The 18,464-nt window shown below is 34.8% G+C and overlaps 2 protein-coding genes across 2 annotated transcripts in view; one reads left to right on the forward strand and one right to left on the reverse strand.

Annotated features, from left to right (window-relative positions):
• Nucleotides 1–168: 168 nt before the first annotated feature.
• Nucleotides 169–688, forward strand: LOC133190748 (peptidyl-prolyl cis-trans isomerase-like 3). The gene has a single exon (XM_061326435.1). It carries the CDS (start codon nucleotides 199–201, stop codon nucleotides 682–684), a length of 486 nt encoding a protein of 161 aa, XP_061182419.1. The 5' UTR covers nucleotides 169–198; the 3' UTR covers nucleotides 685–688.
• A 4,254-nt stretch (nucleotides 689–4,942) lies between these two features.
• The window catches only part of LOC133190150 (zinc finger ZZ-type and EF-hand domain-containing protein 1-like), a 51,556-nt gene continuing 38,034 nt past the window's right edge, over nucleotides 4,943–18,464 (reverse strand). The window contains exons 43-70 of the mRNA XM_061325612.1: nucleotides 16,972–17,048; nucleotides 16,578–16,686; nucleotides 15,906–16,087; nucleotides 15,677–15,807; nucleotides 15,068–15,425; nucleotides 14,042–14,155; nucleotides 13,904–13,947; nucleotides 13,477–13,686; nucleotides 12,979–13,112; nucleotides 12,814–12,881; nucleotides 12,643–12,724; nucleotides 12,416–12,519; nucleotides 12,063–12,234; nucleotides 11,217–11,351; nucleotides 10,975–11,086; nucleotides 10,612–10,799; nucleotides 10,211–10,531; nucleotides 9,840–9,940; nucleotides 9,676–9,732; nucleotides 9,409–9,519; nucleotides 8,812–9,166; nucleotides 8,216–8,412; nucleotides 7,908–8,023; nucleotides 7,593–7,740; nucleotides 7,371–7,487; nucleotides 7,051–7,213; nucleotides 6,558–6,629; nucleotides 4,943–6,259 (exon numbers count right to left, since the gene is read on the reverse strand). Of these exons, the coding sequence (XP_061181596.1) occupies nucleotides 6,158–6,259; nucleotides 6,558–6,629; nucleotides 7,051–7,213; nucleotides 7,371–7,487; nucleotides 7,593–7,740; nucleotides 7,908–8,023; nucleotides 8,216–8,412; nucleotides 8,812–9,166; nucleotides 9,409–9,519; nucleotides 9,676–9,732; nucleotides 9,840–9,940; nucleotides 10,211–10,531; nucleotides 10,612–10,799; nucleotides 10,975–11,086; nucleotides 11,217–11,351; nucleotides 12,063–12,234; nucleotides 12,416–12,519; nucleotides 12,643–12,724; nucleotides 12,814–12,881; nucleotides 12,979–13,112; nucleotides 13,477–13,686; nucleotides 13,904–13,947; nucleotides 14,042–14,155; nucleotides 15,068–15,425; nucleotides 15,677–15,807; nucleotides 15,906–16,087; nucleotides 16,578–16,686; nucleotides 16,972–17,048 (4,080 nt within the window). The 3' untranslated portion in view covers nucleotides 4,943–6,157. The remainder of the gene's footprint in view (nucleotides 6,260–6,557; nucleotides 6,630–7,050; nucleotides 7,214–7,370; nucleotides 7,488–7,592; nucleotides 7,741–7,907; nucleotides 8,024–8,215; nucleotides 8,413–8,811; nucleotides 9,167–9,408; nucleotides 9,520–9,675; nucleotides 9,733–9,839; nucleotides 9,941–10,210; nucleotides 10,532–10,611; nucleotides 10,800–10,974; nucleotides 11,087–11,216; nucleotides 11,352–12,062; nucleotides 12,235–12,415; nucleotides 12,520–12,642; nucleotides 12,725–12,813; nucleotides 12,882–12,978; nucleotides 13,113–13,476; nucleotides 13,687–13,903; nucleotides 13,948–14,041; nucleotides 14,156–15,067; nucleotides 15,426–15,676; nucleotides 15,808–15,905; nucleotides 16,088–16,577; nucleotides 16,687–16,971; nucleotides 17,049–18,464) is intronic.

Here is an 18,464-nt window from a genome sequence, read left to right on the forward strand (position 1 = left end):
AGCCCATATGTTTAAACTTTTTTTTATAATTCTATTTTGTTATTCATTTTTAATTTACGAGATTTCAATAACTTTTAACAAAAAGATAACGTACCGTTAGTTTCGAATAAAAGAGTTGGGTAAAATAGGAGAACTAAACGTAGGGCCCACGTTATTCGCTCATTTATGGTACACATTACAGTAGTTTACTATCATACTATGGCAGTTACATTACATACTGATTATGGAGACATTAAATTGGAGTTGTTTTGTGAACAATGCCCAAAAGCTTGTGAAAATTTTCTCGCTCTTTGTGCCAGTGATTATTACAATGGTTGTCTGTTTCACCGAAACATCAAGGGGTTTATGGTTCAAACAGGTGATCCCACTGGTACAGGTAAAGGTGGTAACAGCATATGGGGAGAGAAGTTTGAGGACGAACTCTCGGACACCTTAAAACACAACGTCAGGGGCGTGGTTTCCATGGCAAATAATGGACCTGATTCAAACGGATCTCAGTTTTTCATAACATATGCCAAACAGCCACATTTGGACTTGAAATATACAATTTTCGGAAAAGTGATCGATGGCTTTGAGACTCTGGATGAAATAGAAAAACAACCAGTAAATGAGAAAAACTATCGTCCTTTAAATGAAATACATCTACTAAATGTAACTATACATGCAAATCCATTGGCAGGGTAGCTAGTACATAATACACATTCTGAATAAATCTTTCCTCAGAACAATACCAAATCATGTGAACATGTTTCATTTTGATGAACTAGTTCGAAAATGAGTGGCAGCTACAATTTTGAAGAATCTTGCTATTTCAAATAAAACTTGTATATCATAAAAATGTTATGTATGTATTCTGCAAAAAGGTGAAATATGTTGTTACAATATACAGTTGAACCTCGGTATCTTGAACACTGATATCTCGAATACCATGAATATTTCTAAGTGATTTGGAAGTCCCAACTGCTTTTTCTTTAAGTATTTTACCCTCAATATCTCGAATCCTCGGATATCTCAAAGTTTTTCAGTCCCATCGAGTTCAAGATAAGAGGTTTGTCTGTATTTTAGTAATTTGGGAAGTGGATGCAGGAGCCCCTGAATCGACTGACGCTCTAGCCATAATTTTTATCCCCCCCCTTCAAAGAGGGGAGGGCATATTGCTTTGCTGCTATCTGTCGGTCGATCTGTTTGTCGGTCCACCAACAGTGTCCCTTCATTTTCTTTGCAGATTTTACACATACTGAAATGAAATTTGGTATACAGATTTATCATAAAAATATCTAGGTCAACTACTGTTTTGGGTACGATCAAGCAATTTTTGACAGAGTTATGTCCCTTGAACTTAGAAAAATTCCAATTAATATTGGGGAGGGGGTGGATAAGTGTTTCACAAACATCTCTTGTTCTTTTCATTACATGATTGGTGCCATTGACCATCCCTAGAATTGCAGGTCAAAGTCCTGCCAGAGGCCAAATAATCTGGTTGTGTGTCTTCATGGATGAAGACAATTTCAAGAGGGAGAAATGTAGTAGTTTGGGTTATTTGGACTGTGAACATAGGATTGGATAACTACATGTACATGGTTAGAACACTGGATTAGTAATGCATGGCTCCAAGTTTTTATTCCTATTCATGCAACCATTTTCTTATTTTGTGTCAGAAAAGTATATGGCTACAAACCAATTTCATCTCTTGCTGCACCAAACAAAAGTATAAGGTTGTTTGAGCACTATCATGCATCCTTGTAAAAGATAACAGAGAAAGGAGAGTAAGGGTCAAAGGATTGGGAGGGGAGAAGATGAAGAGGGAGAAAATAGGGCATGGAGAAGGAAATGGGGAGAAGGATATTCCTATTCCATCAACACATTGATTATCTCAGTATCTGAGAAATATTTTCACTGGGTAATGAATTATTCACTATAAAAACAAGCATTCTTAAGATAAACCAACTAGTGTAATCTGGTCCCCCTTAAGACTAAAAAGGCCATAATAGCATTAAGAATGAAATGCAAACTTGATCTTGGGGTCACAAGGTCAAGGGTCAAACTGGACATACAAATGTACTGAATAATCAATATCTTGAAAATTCTTTGCTTGACAAACATCAAACTTGGTACACTGGTTCTCATTAAGAAGTTGATGAGCTCTATTGCACATGAGTTCACAAGGTCAAGTGTCAAACTGGATAAAGGAAGATACTGATCACTCCATATATAAAGAACCCTTTGCTGAACAAACATCAAATTTGATCCCTTTTTTTCTCCAAGGAGTAGTTGACCACTGTAGATTTTTAGGTCAAAAGGTCAGAGTCAAAATACTCTAAATATAGAAAGTTATTGTCTGCTAAATATTCTGAGAACACTGCTTCACAGACACCAAACTTGGTACATTGCTTCCTCTTACTGAGTAGGTGACCTCTATTGATTTGGAGATCACAAAGAACAAGGGCCAAACTGGACATAGGAAGATACTGACCGCTCAATATCTTCAGAACTAATTGCTTGACAGACATCAATTTTGATACACTGGCTTCCCCTTGGAAGAAATTGACCAGTTAATTTGAGGTCACAAGTTTAAGGGTCAAACAACATAGACACTAGTCATAGGATAGGAAGATATTGTCAGCTTATTTTCTTGAGAACCATCTTCTTTACAGGCATCAATTTTGGTATACTGGTACCCTCTAAGAGGTGTATTACCCCTAATGATGTTAAAGTCTGATGGAAATCAAACTTGATATTATGTTTATCTCTGACTACAAGATGACCATTTGTTTTCACTATCATGACAGAGTTCTACTAGCTGTTGGTGTTGTCATTAAAAAAGGACCAATGGACCAGAAAAGACAAAACTTTAACAAATGATGCTTTATTTGGGGTAGATTCAAGTTTGTTTATATTAATGGCTCTTGGAACTATGATAGAGGGTAAAAGTTTTAAAGAAGTGCGTAGGAAATATCTTTTAAACCTTCTCAAGTCATATCAATATGCAGGCATCCTTAGTGTGGATTTAAGAGCTCTCTATACACTAAAGAGTTCTGATTTTGTCACATTTTTATGCAGGTAGATTAATCGGCCCTTTGATCTGAAAGAATAAAATAAATAAATTGAAATGTACAGTTTATTACTTAATGTGTAATCAAATCAAGAATTCATAACATTTTAATAGGCCACGATGAATAGATTGAACACTTTATTTGCAGGTATTTTGCCCACTTAAGTAACAACTGTACAGTCATTTCTGTTCATCAGTATTTCATTGTCTTTGAACATTTTTCCTGAGGGTAAATGCAAGTACCCTATATTGAAAATGTGATAGTTAAGCTCAATATTTACACTTTTTCACACTATAATTTTCTCAATGTCCAAAAAATAATTTCCTCTGGTGTATAGAGGGTCCTTGAGTTTATTCAAATTATAGTCACTGGGAGTATGTGGAGCTTAAATAGAGGATGCAGTTTTACAAAATACATAGGAAACAAGAAGCCTGTGAGCGAATGCTCACTAGTAATACTCCCGCTCTGATAAAATATACACTCTCATGTTGACATAGGATTCATACAAAAATGAATCCCACAATTTGGCATGACTAAACAAAGAGTCTACTAAAATTTCAATCATCTGCGATAAGTAGTTTGCTGAGAAAATGTGACGAAAATTTGTTATTAAGGACAGACAGACAGACACACAAGGGTAAAACAGTATAGGTTGCACAACAGTATTAAATTTTGCTATATATTCTTACCAAAAATGCGCAACTTTGAGTAGGTGGTATTAATTGAAAACAAACTTTTGAGAAGTTTCCTTTTCAGATCTTGTAAAACAATTCTTTATAAAGATTTTAGTACCAAAAAATACATAGCCATCCAGCAAGGCACGCAAGTTTGTCTCGCTCGAAGTCGAGCAGGTGCTTGAAAATCAAGTCCAGGACCTAATCACTCCCCACTCAAATACAGTATATAGAAAATTCAGCGCGCTCTAAATTTTAATGAATCTAGTCAATATAGGAAGTTTACATATTGTTTTTCATCTCATAAAAAAATTCAGCTCCAGTCTCGTGTTAAAATGCCCGAATCGGAAGGGAAGATTCAGGAATTATTTTGCGTCAGCCATGATTTGACGTGAACCTCAAGTGAAATACTGTTATGACACCTTATACCCCCCTTTCCTGCAGAGGGGGGTAAAAAAATCTTTTCTTTGAAAAGAACAATATACGGCAACCGATTCACATTTAGTCAAGACATACAACCTAGAGGTTAGCTTAGGGCTACAGTAGGGTTACAACACAAACGGGAAAAAATCTTTAAAAGCTTTTAAAAGCAGCAGGGTAGAAGTGACTCAGGTGAGCTTGGTAGACTATGGGCCTCTTGACAGTCTCATATCTAGACCAATGAAATTTATAGACAGGCAATAACAAAAGATATCTGTAACAAGAAGTCTGCCAAGACTGTAGCTCTACTGGTTTTTACTTAAAGTAGAGAAAAGTAGCACTTGGACTTAAAACTACAGCAACAGCAATGAATAAAATAATGATCCTTGGTTTAGTCTCTTTTTGCATCAAGTTTGATTGTAATTGGATTAATACTGTATTTCACAAAAATTCCTATTTTTAGTAACCATGGCAACAACACTCGTTAAAATCAAAACCCTATAACAGGAGTATGTATCTTAGTGAAGTCTACTTGTGTACCAAGTTTTAATGAGAACAGACTAAAATTTTAGAAGATTTGAAAGAATTTCACAAAAAAAAATCAAGAACAGATACATAGAATTAGGAATTTAGAGAAGTCTACTTCTGTACCAAGTTTTATTAAAAATGGACCAAAAGTGTAGGGGGAGTAGCATTTTCAAAAATTGTTTACAAAGAGAGGGATGGACAAAGGAAATCTTACTATGGCATAAGCTCTTCTGGTCTCTGACCACTACAGCTAAAAACTAACACAGATTTTGCTTAAATAAATTTATTAATACATTATTTAAAATATAAATAAACAATAACAAAAAAGACTACACAAGCTTACAGGCTTTAGAGCACATTGTTTAGGTGCATGTTGAAAATACCTATGGTGCTTCCTTTTGTTAAAAAAAATGTCTTGATTGAAAGTCACTGAAGTGTGAAAAGCATGTGGAGAACCATTAAAATTGTCTTCCTTGTTTTCCATGAAACTAAACGGGACTTAACTCAAACATTGATTCAGACTTGCTGACTACTGTAAGACCTGTTATATAGATCTACTTAGTTATGTACTTTATATGAGAAATATGTATCAGCATGATTATTGATAAACATTAACCTATAACACTTCTTTATACTTGCTTATTATGATGTTCTTCACAGTTCACAACCAGGGCAACTGTAAACTAGCATTCAGAAAGAGACCTTACTGTAAATATACCCCATCTATACACTGTATCAAACAAAACAGAACTAGACTACGTGTAATGTCAAACAAAACAGAGCCCTGACTGTAAACTGTACAAAACAAAACTTAGACTGTGTAAATTAACCAAAAAAACCCAGAGACCTTTCAGTTAACTTTACTGTACAAAACAGAAAGACCGTATGCACGAATAAGTAATGTGCAAGTACATTGTACCATACAAAACAGAAATCGGAGCTTTTTTATGTCTTTTGAGAGAAAATAACAACCTAGAGCCTCTGAATATTTGTAAACTTGATGATTGAAAAAAAATTAATATGGAATGCAATAAAAAGAAAACTGTTCTATAAATACCACTTGTTAATGGAGTAATACATCCATACTAAATATACATACTGAAAACCTGCATAGCATGTGTATCATTTTCTGGTGAACATTTTCTATCTAACTAATTATAACTTTTTGTTATTTTGCCATAAATAATGCAGAAAGACAGTCCATGATTGTATAACTTCTCTAGCTATTGGCACACATACACTATAAATACACATTTTGTCATTTCCACACCAACACATTTATAATTATATACATCGTATATAGTTATATCTATCAGATTTAGCCAATATAAGAGACAGATATGTATTAGAATAACACAGGTAAACCTTAAATTAATACAAACTCTAACTTCTTTGTTTGGAAGTATACACTTATGAGTAAATATTTAAAAAAAGCTCACAATAATTAAATTATAATCCAGACAAATGAATTAATACTAGATTCTATTTTTCTGCCATTTTCTTTTTCTTCACTAAGGCAATGAGTTCTGTAGCTACGTTGTTGTAGCCTATCATAGTGCTAACAGCAGCAACATTCATTATGCCCTGAAACAAACAAAATTTACATATACAGCTTATCTGTAGCATTTTTAAGAAGACATGAGATTACTATATATAGTAGAAATCACTAAGTTACAGTTCTATTAGTTTATGTCTTATACATTGAGATTTCATGTTCAAGATTTTTGTTAAAGCTATTCAATGCATTTAAAATAGCATAGCAAAAAAAAAAACAAGAAATCTTAGATAACAAAAGAAGCTTAAACACAGAGAAATTTAGCAGACAGGAGTATAAGCATGTATAACAAACAAACTAATTTTATAATTCCTCTAATAATCTCACCTGACGGACAGCTAGTTTCAATTCATCAACATCCTGTATCGCCAAGAGATACTCTTGAGTCATTCCCCAGTTCTGTAATTAAGGATTAATAATAGTCAAATACAGATCACAGGAGTAAACACAAATTCATTGCAAAGGCAAATTCCTATGTGACAAATTTACATGTCACAATTCTGAAGTGCTGCTTTGCAAGTGACTCAAAAAAAAAGTAGAATGTTGTCCTAACAAATTCAATGCAACCCTCCTCCCCAAAGGGGTACAATCAAAGCATGAATCTCATAAAGTATCCACAGATGCACCACAACTGCAAGTTTGCTTTTGATACCCCTTGAGATAAGCTGCTAAGTGACCTTAACACCAAGCTTAACCCTACATCTAAGCATACACATTGAAAAACAAACAGACTGACACAGTAATGCTAGTTTAACACCCCCCCCCCCCTTGAAATTCCATGCAGGGATATAATGAATTTTGAAGTCATAGATATACTTACCATTGCAGTAGCCTCCACCTGTAGAAAGAGTTCCGTTAGAGCCCGTATTACAGGAGGTACCACTGCACCACTGTCTACCTGCTCTTTAGATGAACTGTCGTAAAGCTGCCAAAGTGGCTTCAGACAGCTCAAGTCAAGCTTCAGCTTACCAACCCTGGGGCACCTGTCATAAACACCTCTTGTACAATAATTTAATTTTTTTTTTTTTACAATAATGATTGAAGTGCATGTTAGTTGGGAAATGTAAGTATCATCATTAAATACAGATATTTTATTTTTACACAGTGATATGTACATGTATTTCCAACATGCTCACAAACCTATTTTGTGTCTCTAGAATCTTCAGCAAGAGCTGAATAGCCTTAAGTCTTTGTTCTCCTGTTTGCTTGGTGGCAACATACACCAGTATTAACCACAGTTCACTTATATGAAGATTTCTGAAATAAATAAAAACAAAAAATATTGTACATTCCTTGAAATTATTTATCTTTGTGTTTTTAATGTGTCCTCAGTGTATATTTCCACTGTGGTGGGTTGCTTACAGAGCCAGATCTGTTGACAAGACGTTGCTGAGGATAACATATCCTGTCTGAAAACTATCCCTGGTTCCAGCTGTTACTGTAAATTTGTATCCCCATGACGTGTTGCCCCCTCCAGAATTCACTGTAAACTCAAAGTATACCACATCACCTGTATCAAAATATTACAAAATCTGATCTGAAGTGTATTTAAACAATATAAACTAGAAAATGAACAACAATCAATCAAACATTAAGTTACTTGAATTTTGATTAATCCAATGAGAATGTGCAGAGTAGTTATTAAAATGTTTTTCCTCATCTCCAAGTATATCTGACCTGGTACTTGGAAACTCGTCCAGTTGGCCCCAGCACTTCCTGTGAACTCGTGTGTATTTTGCTGAAGATTTGAAGAAGTTGAAAAGACTATCTTATCACCTTCTTTCAATGAACACCTGGAAATGCACACCTTTACATTTTACTATATGCGTGATTAATTAAAACTGACCAATACTAAACAATAACAGACATATTTTAATAAATTTTGAGATACCATTTCCCTTAAAATATCATCATTTCTATTATCACTTAAACTCATAAACTGTGCAATTTACAGAAGAAAATTGCTTTTGTTAACTAAGTTTTACCGTCCATCAAATGATATCCTGAGACAAGAGGCCCCGGGTAATCGTATGGTATCCTTACAGGTGGATGATTCCTTGTAATGATGCTCACTCTCCTTAAGTACAGAGGACAATGTCACCTCCTCCATAAACTGACCAGCAGTCTTAGCAATAGGGATCAGACTGTTTGGTTCACAGTATAGAATTATCTTCTCCACAACCTACAACAGGGAGTTTCCTACCTACATCTGAAAACGTTCAGTTGCAACCCCCCTTCTACTTCCCCCTCCCCCTTTAATTACCAGGGGGGGGGGTAGTTTAATGGAAAGCGATAAAAGATTAATTCTATAATAGTAATCAAATTTTCATAACTTATGAACAGTAAAAATTTCAGAGTTTATAAACAGTAAAAATCTAAATCAATGGCAATACAATGAAATACATATGTATTCTCACTTTAATATACATGTGCACATTGTACATGTATTTTTAAAATTATATTACATGCATTTTGGCTTTTCACTTTTATATCCTGATATCTTCAGAATGTCAGATACTACAAAAAGACCTTGAAAAAATAAAACATGCAGGAATTACCAACAAGTAGCTGAATTACTTACACACTGGAACCTGCTTCTACTTTCTGTCTTGTTCAGCAGATCTAACACACAGGGGATCTGCTGGGGATCTTTACATCCTAGTAACTCTGCTGTTATGACTGGGCCTTGCTGTTCTGGCCACTGAGCTAGCAGACTGGCCAGTACCTGACGAGCATACAGAACAGACATGGCTAAGTTCACTTTTAAGATGTAGTCGCGACAGCACGTCCGGCCATGTTTTTCCAGTTCTTGTTTCAGGAGTTCACTGCTCTTGCTGCGTTCTTTTTTCTGTGTGTCACTCTCTACATCATTGTCGGGAGTTGGGATCAGTTTCTGGGATTCTATGTGATCCTCTGCTGAAGCCTTCTCCAACACTCTATTAAAAGACATGTAATCCAAACGTAACTTGCTTTAAACCCTTTCATAATATTCACATCCTGCTATTTTTCAAATCCAAGTTTATGTAAACAATTCACCTTAAAAATTTATTAAAGTGAAATCAAAATAATATGTACCCAGATGAGTTTTGAAATATCAATTACTGAAGAAAGAAAATGAACCAAGAATGGCACATTTCTAAAATTTAATATCTTAAACAATCTGTCACTGGAGTTTTACCTGTTGACTTGATTGAGAGCTGGATGATAATGTATGCCAGTGTCTATCACTTTATCAGAAGCAGCAGTTTCAATAGCAGCCTCGGGGCTCTTTGCATGTGCTATTGATTCCCTGTAAAGAAAATTAAATAAACAAAAAAAAAAACCCAAAATATTTAATTTCCTTATGCTTCTATGTTTGAATCATATTTGTTTGTAACAGTGACCATGCATGTGGCAGTAAACAGTGGATGTGCATTATAACTCTATTGTGTCACTTAACACTTGCCATTTTTCACTGAGTCTCTTAAGATCTTCTTTGGCAGTCACTGGGGAAGTCTCTAAGCTAAAATTACAAAACAAGCAGACTTACAATACCTTATTGACATTTAAGTAATCCAAAACAGAATTAGTAAACAATTGTAGTATTTTCTGATAAGAAATAGAGCTTACTTTTCCACTATGGCTTTGACAACATCATCAGGACTCTTATCATTCATTTCATAAATGGCTCTCAGGACATCTAAAGGCAACTTCAGATCAGTGTGCAGTGTCTAAAGGTAAAGAAATCATTTTGTTGTAAGATGGACAAAATCAATTTCAAATATCCTGGTTCATAAATACAGTCAAGCACCATTATCTTGAACTTAATGGGGCCATGATAAAAGGTTTGGAGATACTGAGGTTAAAACACATGAAGACAAAAGTGGTTGAGACTTCCAACTTACCTGACCTATCCGTGGTCCATGTATTAAGATATTGATGTTTGAGACACTGAAGTTCAACTGAATATGTAATTGATAAATTTTATCTAATCTTAATACCTCAAACATAACTCTGGTCTTCTCATCAATATCCTCAAACACCTTGTTGATGTCAGTTTCTCCCTTCTTTAATGCCCCTGAGGTCACTGTGACATCATCAGAGTCCTCATCATCAGAATCAGATGAGGATTCAGATGAAGATGATGATGACAAAAAGAGATCATCAGATCCATCATCCAACAGCCCACTATAAGCTGCACCCCTGGACTGTGACCGCTTTTCCAGAGCTGCTGCCAACCTCTCTGAGAGAGACAGGCTCTGGGTCTTTATACCTGGGGTTGCGGAGCCACCCTGATTAGTGTACAGCATAAGGGAGAGAACCTATGAAGCAAAAAATCCAAAATAATCCACTGAATACATGAACATCTGGAAATACTCTATGTAATTAACAAGAGACTCACTTCCAGGTCTTTTAGAAGCCACTGTTGACTGAATTCAGTCCCTTTGCTGGCTATGAACACCAGACACTGAATGAAGCTGGACTGATATAATTCTGGTAAGACTGCTTGGTTGGAATTCTTCAAACTGTTACTAAGAACCTTGAGACAAAGAGAGAGAACCCAGGCTGTTTCCACTGTTACTTCAAAGTCTACAATAAAAAGAATATAAAGGTTTCTCAGCGTTGTGGCACACTTTCCTTTCTTGACTTTTTTATTGCCCATCCTTTCCAATTTTGGATGCATCTTTTTTTAATAGGATAAAGTATAAATAAATTATAAATGTAATCTTCTTCTTCTATCTTAAAATCTAAACTGAAGTCATACCTTCCTTGATGCTCTCAATGATAGTCTTGGTTGTTCTGTAGAAGACAGAGATGTACATAGAGTCCCAGATCTGTTCATTACTGGTCACACAGTCCACATACTTGTCCATTATCTACAATATACAGAAAAATTGCAACTTTATAAAAGCATCAATTAATGGAAACTCTACCAAACACAAATTTCTGAGGGAAGTAACAAAAACAAAATCTCAAAATGAATGTAATGTTAAACAAAGTACTTACTGTGTGCCTTTTTCTGGTCTTTATTTCAATGACCAGAGTCTGGTTTTTATCTGGGAAATGTTTGAGGACCACTCCTGTCTTCCTCTCAAGACCTGCATACTGTGTGAAGCTCACCAGAGTCCCAATGGTCAACACCTGAACAGGTATATCAAAATTTAAAATTCTGGTTCCTATAGAACATCACTGTATGTACCAAGTGTACATTAAAGACTGCCAATTCTACACTTTCATAGACAAGTACACATACAAAATCCATTTTCAAATATGAAAAATAACTTTAAGAGGGAAAATGTATATTCCAGTCCATCAAAATTTGAACAGAAAAACAAAATTTGTTGTAAACATTTCCATGATAAACTAGATATCTGTGTAAGAGTAAGTGTCAAAGCCTAACCAGATTATTATTTTTTTTAACATTCAAATGTAAATAATCTGAGAAACTGTACAAAATGAAGTCACTGTGTTTTATACTTTTTTTGAACTGCAGGAAACATTCAGGAAGCCACACCCCTTGACTCCAAAACCATCCATTGTTAGCTCTTCATCAGACTAACCAATGTCAAAATATATAAATATCCTATCCCAGTCTTTTCTAAAGATAGTACATAATGGTACGGATGTACAGTAAGGAAACATAAATTGCATCGGATCCTTAGCCAAGGGAGCCACAACTTTTGTCCAAAAGTAATCCCAACAAAGCTCTGTATCAATCCATGGACAAATAAGACCGTCACAATGCAAGTTAACATTCTAAGTTATTACATGGACATAATAACAAGACAGATGAACATGGCTACTCTATGTCCCCAGTTAAGAATTATGAATCACTAAAACAGAAGTCTATACCTCAGGAAATCCAGCCATTACAAAGAGAGCAAATATAGAGGGTAGATCTGGTTTACTGGTCAGCATCTGTACACAGTCATTGAGGTGGTGATGGATGACAGCTTTCCACTCAGGTGAGCTGTACAGGCTCTGTAAAATACGGGACACTGAACAGGCCCACTCCAAACCGCACCTAAAACAAAAGGTCAGAAATGTGTGAGTAACTTACACATGCCATGGATACTCAAATAGTCTCCAATGTTAGAATTATGAGAGATTGTAAAACTGAACTTTAAAACATAATTCTAAATTTAGGGAATAAAACTCCAAATATATTTGTCCTTAATGAAAACTCATATACCAGCAGAACTTACTTCTGTAAGCAATCTGCTCCAAAAGTAAATAAATAGCTAATGCAGTGTTGTCCTGGAATTTTATCTTCTGTGTCTTCTTTTGAAATGACAGCTTGGTCAGCAACCTACAAATATAACAGAGTCCTGTTTGTTTGGGTAGACATCCAAGTTTAATATCATAAACATCCCAATGACTATTCAAATATATTCTGCAAGTACATGTTTCAGTGTTTTCTTATGATACTTACTTGAGTCTCACATCTATTGAGTAATGGCCCCAGCAGTCCCATTGCTAAATGTCTGGTATTCACCTCGTGGCCACTTTCCCCTCTGTTATGTTAGAAAAAAATGCAATCAAATCATAACATTTTGCACATAACTGAAGAGAAATTTATTACTTTGAAGAGAAGCTGTCTTACCTTGCTATCCTAAACAATAACTGAATGAAATCTTGTGTTGTGAAGTTAAAATTTCCTGAAGACATGACCTATAACAAAATGACACAATGCAATGCAAAATATCTGTCAATGAAAACTGAAAAAGAAAGTTGATATACATCAACATGACACTTTGAGCACACTAACCACATTATCCCTTGGAATCATGGCCCCTAGCAATCCCATGATCCTCTCCTGTGTGTGGATGGCAAAGGCCTCCATCTGCCTGTTCTCTATGGCCTGCAGACTCTTATCACTCTGTTGTAGAACCTTTCCGCTGTCTGTAGAATTGGAACAATTTAATCAAAAACCAAAAATAAACTGACATTTACTTGTTTATCACAGAATACAAGTCATGGTGTACAGCACCAAATTTATCATCAATGATGTTTAATGATATATATATCTTATTTAATGGTGTTACTTGCTAAGACACCAAAATCTATCATACCCCTATAATTATATTTGTACTACACATGTACTGTTTCTTATCTGTATCCACATAAAATTTAAAAAAATACAACTGGATGGAAGACTATGAGTTAGTACAAGGCAAAGGACACTTCTTTATGCCATTATTCTCCTCATTAATTTTTTTCATTGGGTTATTCTTTCCAAAAACATTTTATATAAAACCCTACATGCCTTCTGCATCATCTGGGACTTGTTTGAGACAGTGAGTGATGATCTGCATACATTGACTCTGTAGTTGGGCCGCCAGCTTTACGTAATCCAAGTCAACATGAGACGACATCATGATCTCCCCCGCTGACATGGAGAGAATGGTAAACAGGAGCCATACATGCTGGTGAATGTAGCCCTGGATTAGGGAGTCCGAGTCCTGAGAGGTGCGTACTGGGAAATGACAATATGTTAATTCAGTTACTCTTGGATTCATTCAAATCAAAGAGAAAATGTATTTAATTATTACATTTGAGAATTAAATAAATTATCATCAGAAATTTCTGTTTAATAAAATAAATTCAACACATTGGATCACTGAAAAGAGGGGGTGGGGGGTGGAGGGGGGTTGAAAAATGGAAATTTATTACCTCTTCTGAAATCTACTTACATTTTACTAGAGGAAATTTGGTTATGTCATGAGAGGAATTATGCCTAGAAATAAAGATAAAACAGGTATTCAGATTTAAAAAAAATAGAATTAAATTGCAACATTTTAGAAAGTACTTAATGCATAGTAAAAACTTACTCTGGAGGAAAGTTCCCTTTTTCATGACAACCATAACACAGATCAAAATCATCACAGACATTACAGTGGATTCGTGTCCCCACAATAAAAGCTTGGCACTTGTTACACTTGTACCTGAATTTAAACAGAGAATTTCAAATTACATCAACATCAAAGAAAACACATGCAAACCTAAAAATGCTTTGATTTTTAAAATGTTTTTGCATTGCAAATTCTATATCCTAAAGGGTTAGTAACACAAATGTAAATAAAATTTTGAATAAATGACAAATGTTCAATCTAAAGAATCATTCCCCAGGTGTTCAATATACTTGCATTTGCTCAATCTAAGTGTACATTATCTTTCTGTACACTAAGTGTACAATATCTTTCTTTACACTAAGTGTACAATATCTATCCTTACACTAAGTGTACAAAATATATATTTACACTAAGTGTACAATATCTATCCTTACACTAAGTGTACAATACCTTTCCGTACACTAAGTGTAAAATATCTATCCATACACAAGTGTACAATATCTATCCTTACACTAAGTGTACAATATCTTTCCTTACACTAAGTGTACAATATCTTTCCGTACACTAAGTGTACAATATCTATCCTTACACTAAGTGTACAATATCTTTCCGTACACTTAGTGTACAATATCTATCCGTACACTAAGTGTACAATATCTATCTTTACACCAAGTGTACAATATTTATCTGTACACTAAGTGTACAATATCTATCCTTACACTAAGTGTACAATATCTATCCGTACACTAAGTGTACAATATCTTTCCGTACACTAAGTGTACAATATCTATCCTTACACTAAGTGTACAAAATCTATCCTTACACTAAGTGTACTATATCTTTCCTTACACTAAGTGTACAATATCTTTCCGTACACTAAGTGTACAATATCTATCCTTACACTAAGTGTACAATATCTTTCCTTACACTAAATGTACAATATCTATCCTTACACTAAGTGTACAATATCTATCCTTACACTAAGTGTACAATATCTTTCCTTACACTAAGTGTACAATATCGTGATCATCAGTGTGCTCCCCTTCAGGCTTAACTCCCCCAGCGTAACAAGTGGCACACAAGTCCATATCTACACACTGTAAACATCGAAACCTCCGGCCCGGGAGAGTTACATTACACCCATCACAGGTAATCTCCACCTCCAAAAGGTCACAGAATCGGGCCACAAACATCTGCACGGCCTTCTTCTCTTCTTTGTCCGATTCATCTTTCTTGGCATTTTCATACCACTTGTCAAAACCCTCTGAGCATTCATTAAACCATTTCATAAATTTGTTGTACTCCAGGAGTTCTTCTTTTTCCTCTTCCTGGCCAAATGTACACTCCCTCATCTTAACTGTCTCTGTACAGGGTAAAAACATAAGTCTGGTTACAACAGTAAAAGCAGTTTTATAGTGTGTACTATAGTAATTTTCTTCCCTGATACTTTCAATTAAAACATCAATTTTAAAATCGTCATAAAAGCATCCATGAAATCTTTACAGCTAATAGCAGAAAGTTTAGGTGAATTATTTCCTGGCTCTGATAGAAAGTAATTTTAATAAATATACAATACTCCTGTAGTTTTAAGTATCATATTCAAACACATCAAACCTTTGGCAATTCCTAGGTACAGAGCAGGCAAATTAACCTCCTGAACAAACGACAAGTCATAGGGATGCCATTCTACATCCATTAAATGGAGTAAACAGGCCTGAATGTATTCATACGCTGGCACTGCACTTCTGTAAATGGGGAAATCAAAAAGTGGTCAAAGCATTAAACTACTTTAGACTGCAAAAAGAAATGAAGTAACCTAAAAAAAGAAAAAATCAACACTTACTTTTCCATCTGTATCCTGCGTTTTTGATGATAGGGGTCTGTCAGTTTTCGGATCAGACTATAGAATGACTCCCTGACAACAGATTCCTGTTGCAGGCCACACCCATCTAAGCTGTCAGCATAGTGCTTACAGAATCCATCCTGATACCATAGCAACTCTTGGAAAAACAACACACTGGGAATCTGTAAAAATCAAAGCATTTAATAGTTCAACAATTTTTGCAATGACAATATTTTGTACATCTTAGTAATTTAACCTGGTATGAATCAAAAATTTAAAGTATGTCTCAGATAATTTTTCAAGGTTGATAAAAACTGTTGCTTTGAAACACAAAATAATTACATGCACATTTGCATGTTGTTTACATAACACCCATAGCCGCTTTCAAGTGTTCAACAGCAATATTACTCCTGGGTTTATTTAAACTAACGATATGTATATGGGGAAAAAATTCCCACATTAATAGTCGAGTAGAAGCTCCTTTGAATTGTTGATTTCAGGGAAGTAAGTAGACCAGAGAAATAATCCACATTAGCAATAACTACATGACTGTATTTTACTGGGTTTTATTACTAACTACACTGAAATTCCCAATTTAAAGTGGTTGATGTACAGTGCTCCCCTTAAAGTAGTTAATACACAGTGCATGCAATTTCCAGTAGACAGACTAACCTGGAAGATATCTGGTTTGTTGTGAATTTGCAGGAACTGGACACAGAAAGAGTAGACTTCAGCCACAGCCCTGGCATGCTGAGATCTCTGTTGTAACATACTGTTTACTCTGTCAAAATTACAACAGATCTCATCAACAATACACTAGCTACCTTAAAGGTGACTGATTTTCTCACCTTCTTATGGTGAATATTTAAGATTTGTAATTAAATATGATTTTATTCTCCAAAGTATTCAGTACACTGTATATATATATATATATATATATATATATATATATATATATATATATATATATATATATATATATATATATATATATGTATATATATATATATATATATATACACTGTACAAAGAGACAGAGTAAATTCATTCTCATTATCTGACCAACCTTTCTGTGATCCAAGCCGGATCTTGTACAAAGTCTATCACAAGTCGAAAAGAGGGGTATTTTTCTAAGGCATCAAACTGCAATGATAAACAAATATAGGACAAAAGTGATGTGGATGAAGAGTTTGTAAATGTTTTAACATAATGACCAGTATACTGCTGATAAAATCACGATACACTGTAAACAACCTGCAAATTGATATCTTACCAATCTTTGCTTCACACAATGATAATATCTTACCAATCTTTGCTTCACACAATGATATCTTATCAATCTTTGCTTCACACAATGATATCTTACCAATCTTTGCTTCACACAATATCTTACCAATCTTTGCTTCACACAATATCTTACCAATCTTTGCTTCACACAAGGATATCTTACCAATCTTTGCTTCACATAAGGATATCTTACCAATCTTTGCTTCACACAATATCTTACCAATCTTTGCTTCACACAAGGATATCTTTCCAATCTTTGCTTCACACAAGGATATCTTACCAATCTTTGCTTCACACAAGGATATCTTATCAATCTTTGCTTTGCACAATGATATCTTATCAATCTTTGCTTCACACAAGGATATCTTCCAATCTTTGCTTCACACAATGATATCTTATCAATCTTTGCTTCACACAATGATATCTTATCAATCTTTGCTTCACACAAGGATATCTTTCCAATCTTTGCTTCACACAAGGATATCTTACCAATCTTTGCTTCACACAATGATATCTTATCAATATTTGCTTCACACAAGGATATCTTACCCTTCCTTGCTTCACACAATGATATCTTATCAATCTTTGCTTCACACAAGGATATCTTACCAATCTTTGCTTCACACAATATCTTACCAATCTTTGCTTCACACAAGGATATCTTTCCAATCTTTGCTTCACACAAGGATATCTTACCAATCTTTGCTTCACACAAGGATATCTTATCAATCTTTGCTTTGCACAATGATATCTTATCAATCTTTGCTTCACACAAGGATATCTTCCAATCTTTGCTTCACACAATGATATCTTATCAATCTTTGCTTCACACAATGATATCTTATCAATCTTTGCTTCACACAAGGATATCTTTCCAATCTTTGCTTCACACAAGGATATCTTACCAATCTTTGCTTCACACAATGATATCTTATCAATATTTGCTTCACACAAGGATATCTTACCCTTCCTTGCTTCACACAATGATATCTTATCAATCTTTGCTTCACACAAGGATATCTTACCAATCTTTGCTTCACACAATGATATCTTATCAATATTTGCTTCACACAAGGATATCTTACCCTTCCTTGCTTCACACAATGGTATCTTATCAATCTTTGCTTCACACAATATCTTATCAATCTTTGCTTCACACAATGATATCTTATCAATCTTTGCTTCACACAATATCTTACCAATCTTTGCTTCACATAAGGATATCTTACCAATCTTTGCTTCACACAATGATATCTTACCAATCTTTGCTTC

This window comes from Saccostrea echinata, unplaced genomic scaffold (genome assembly GCF_033153115.1).
Source record: "Saccostrea echinata isolate AGI-Se365-2 ecotype Australia unplaced genomic scaffold, CSIRO_AGI_Sech_v1 ptg000022l, whole genome shotgun sequence".
NCBI lineage: Eukaryota > Metazoa > Mollusca > Bivalvia > Ostreida > Ostreidae > Saccostrea > Saccostrea echinata.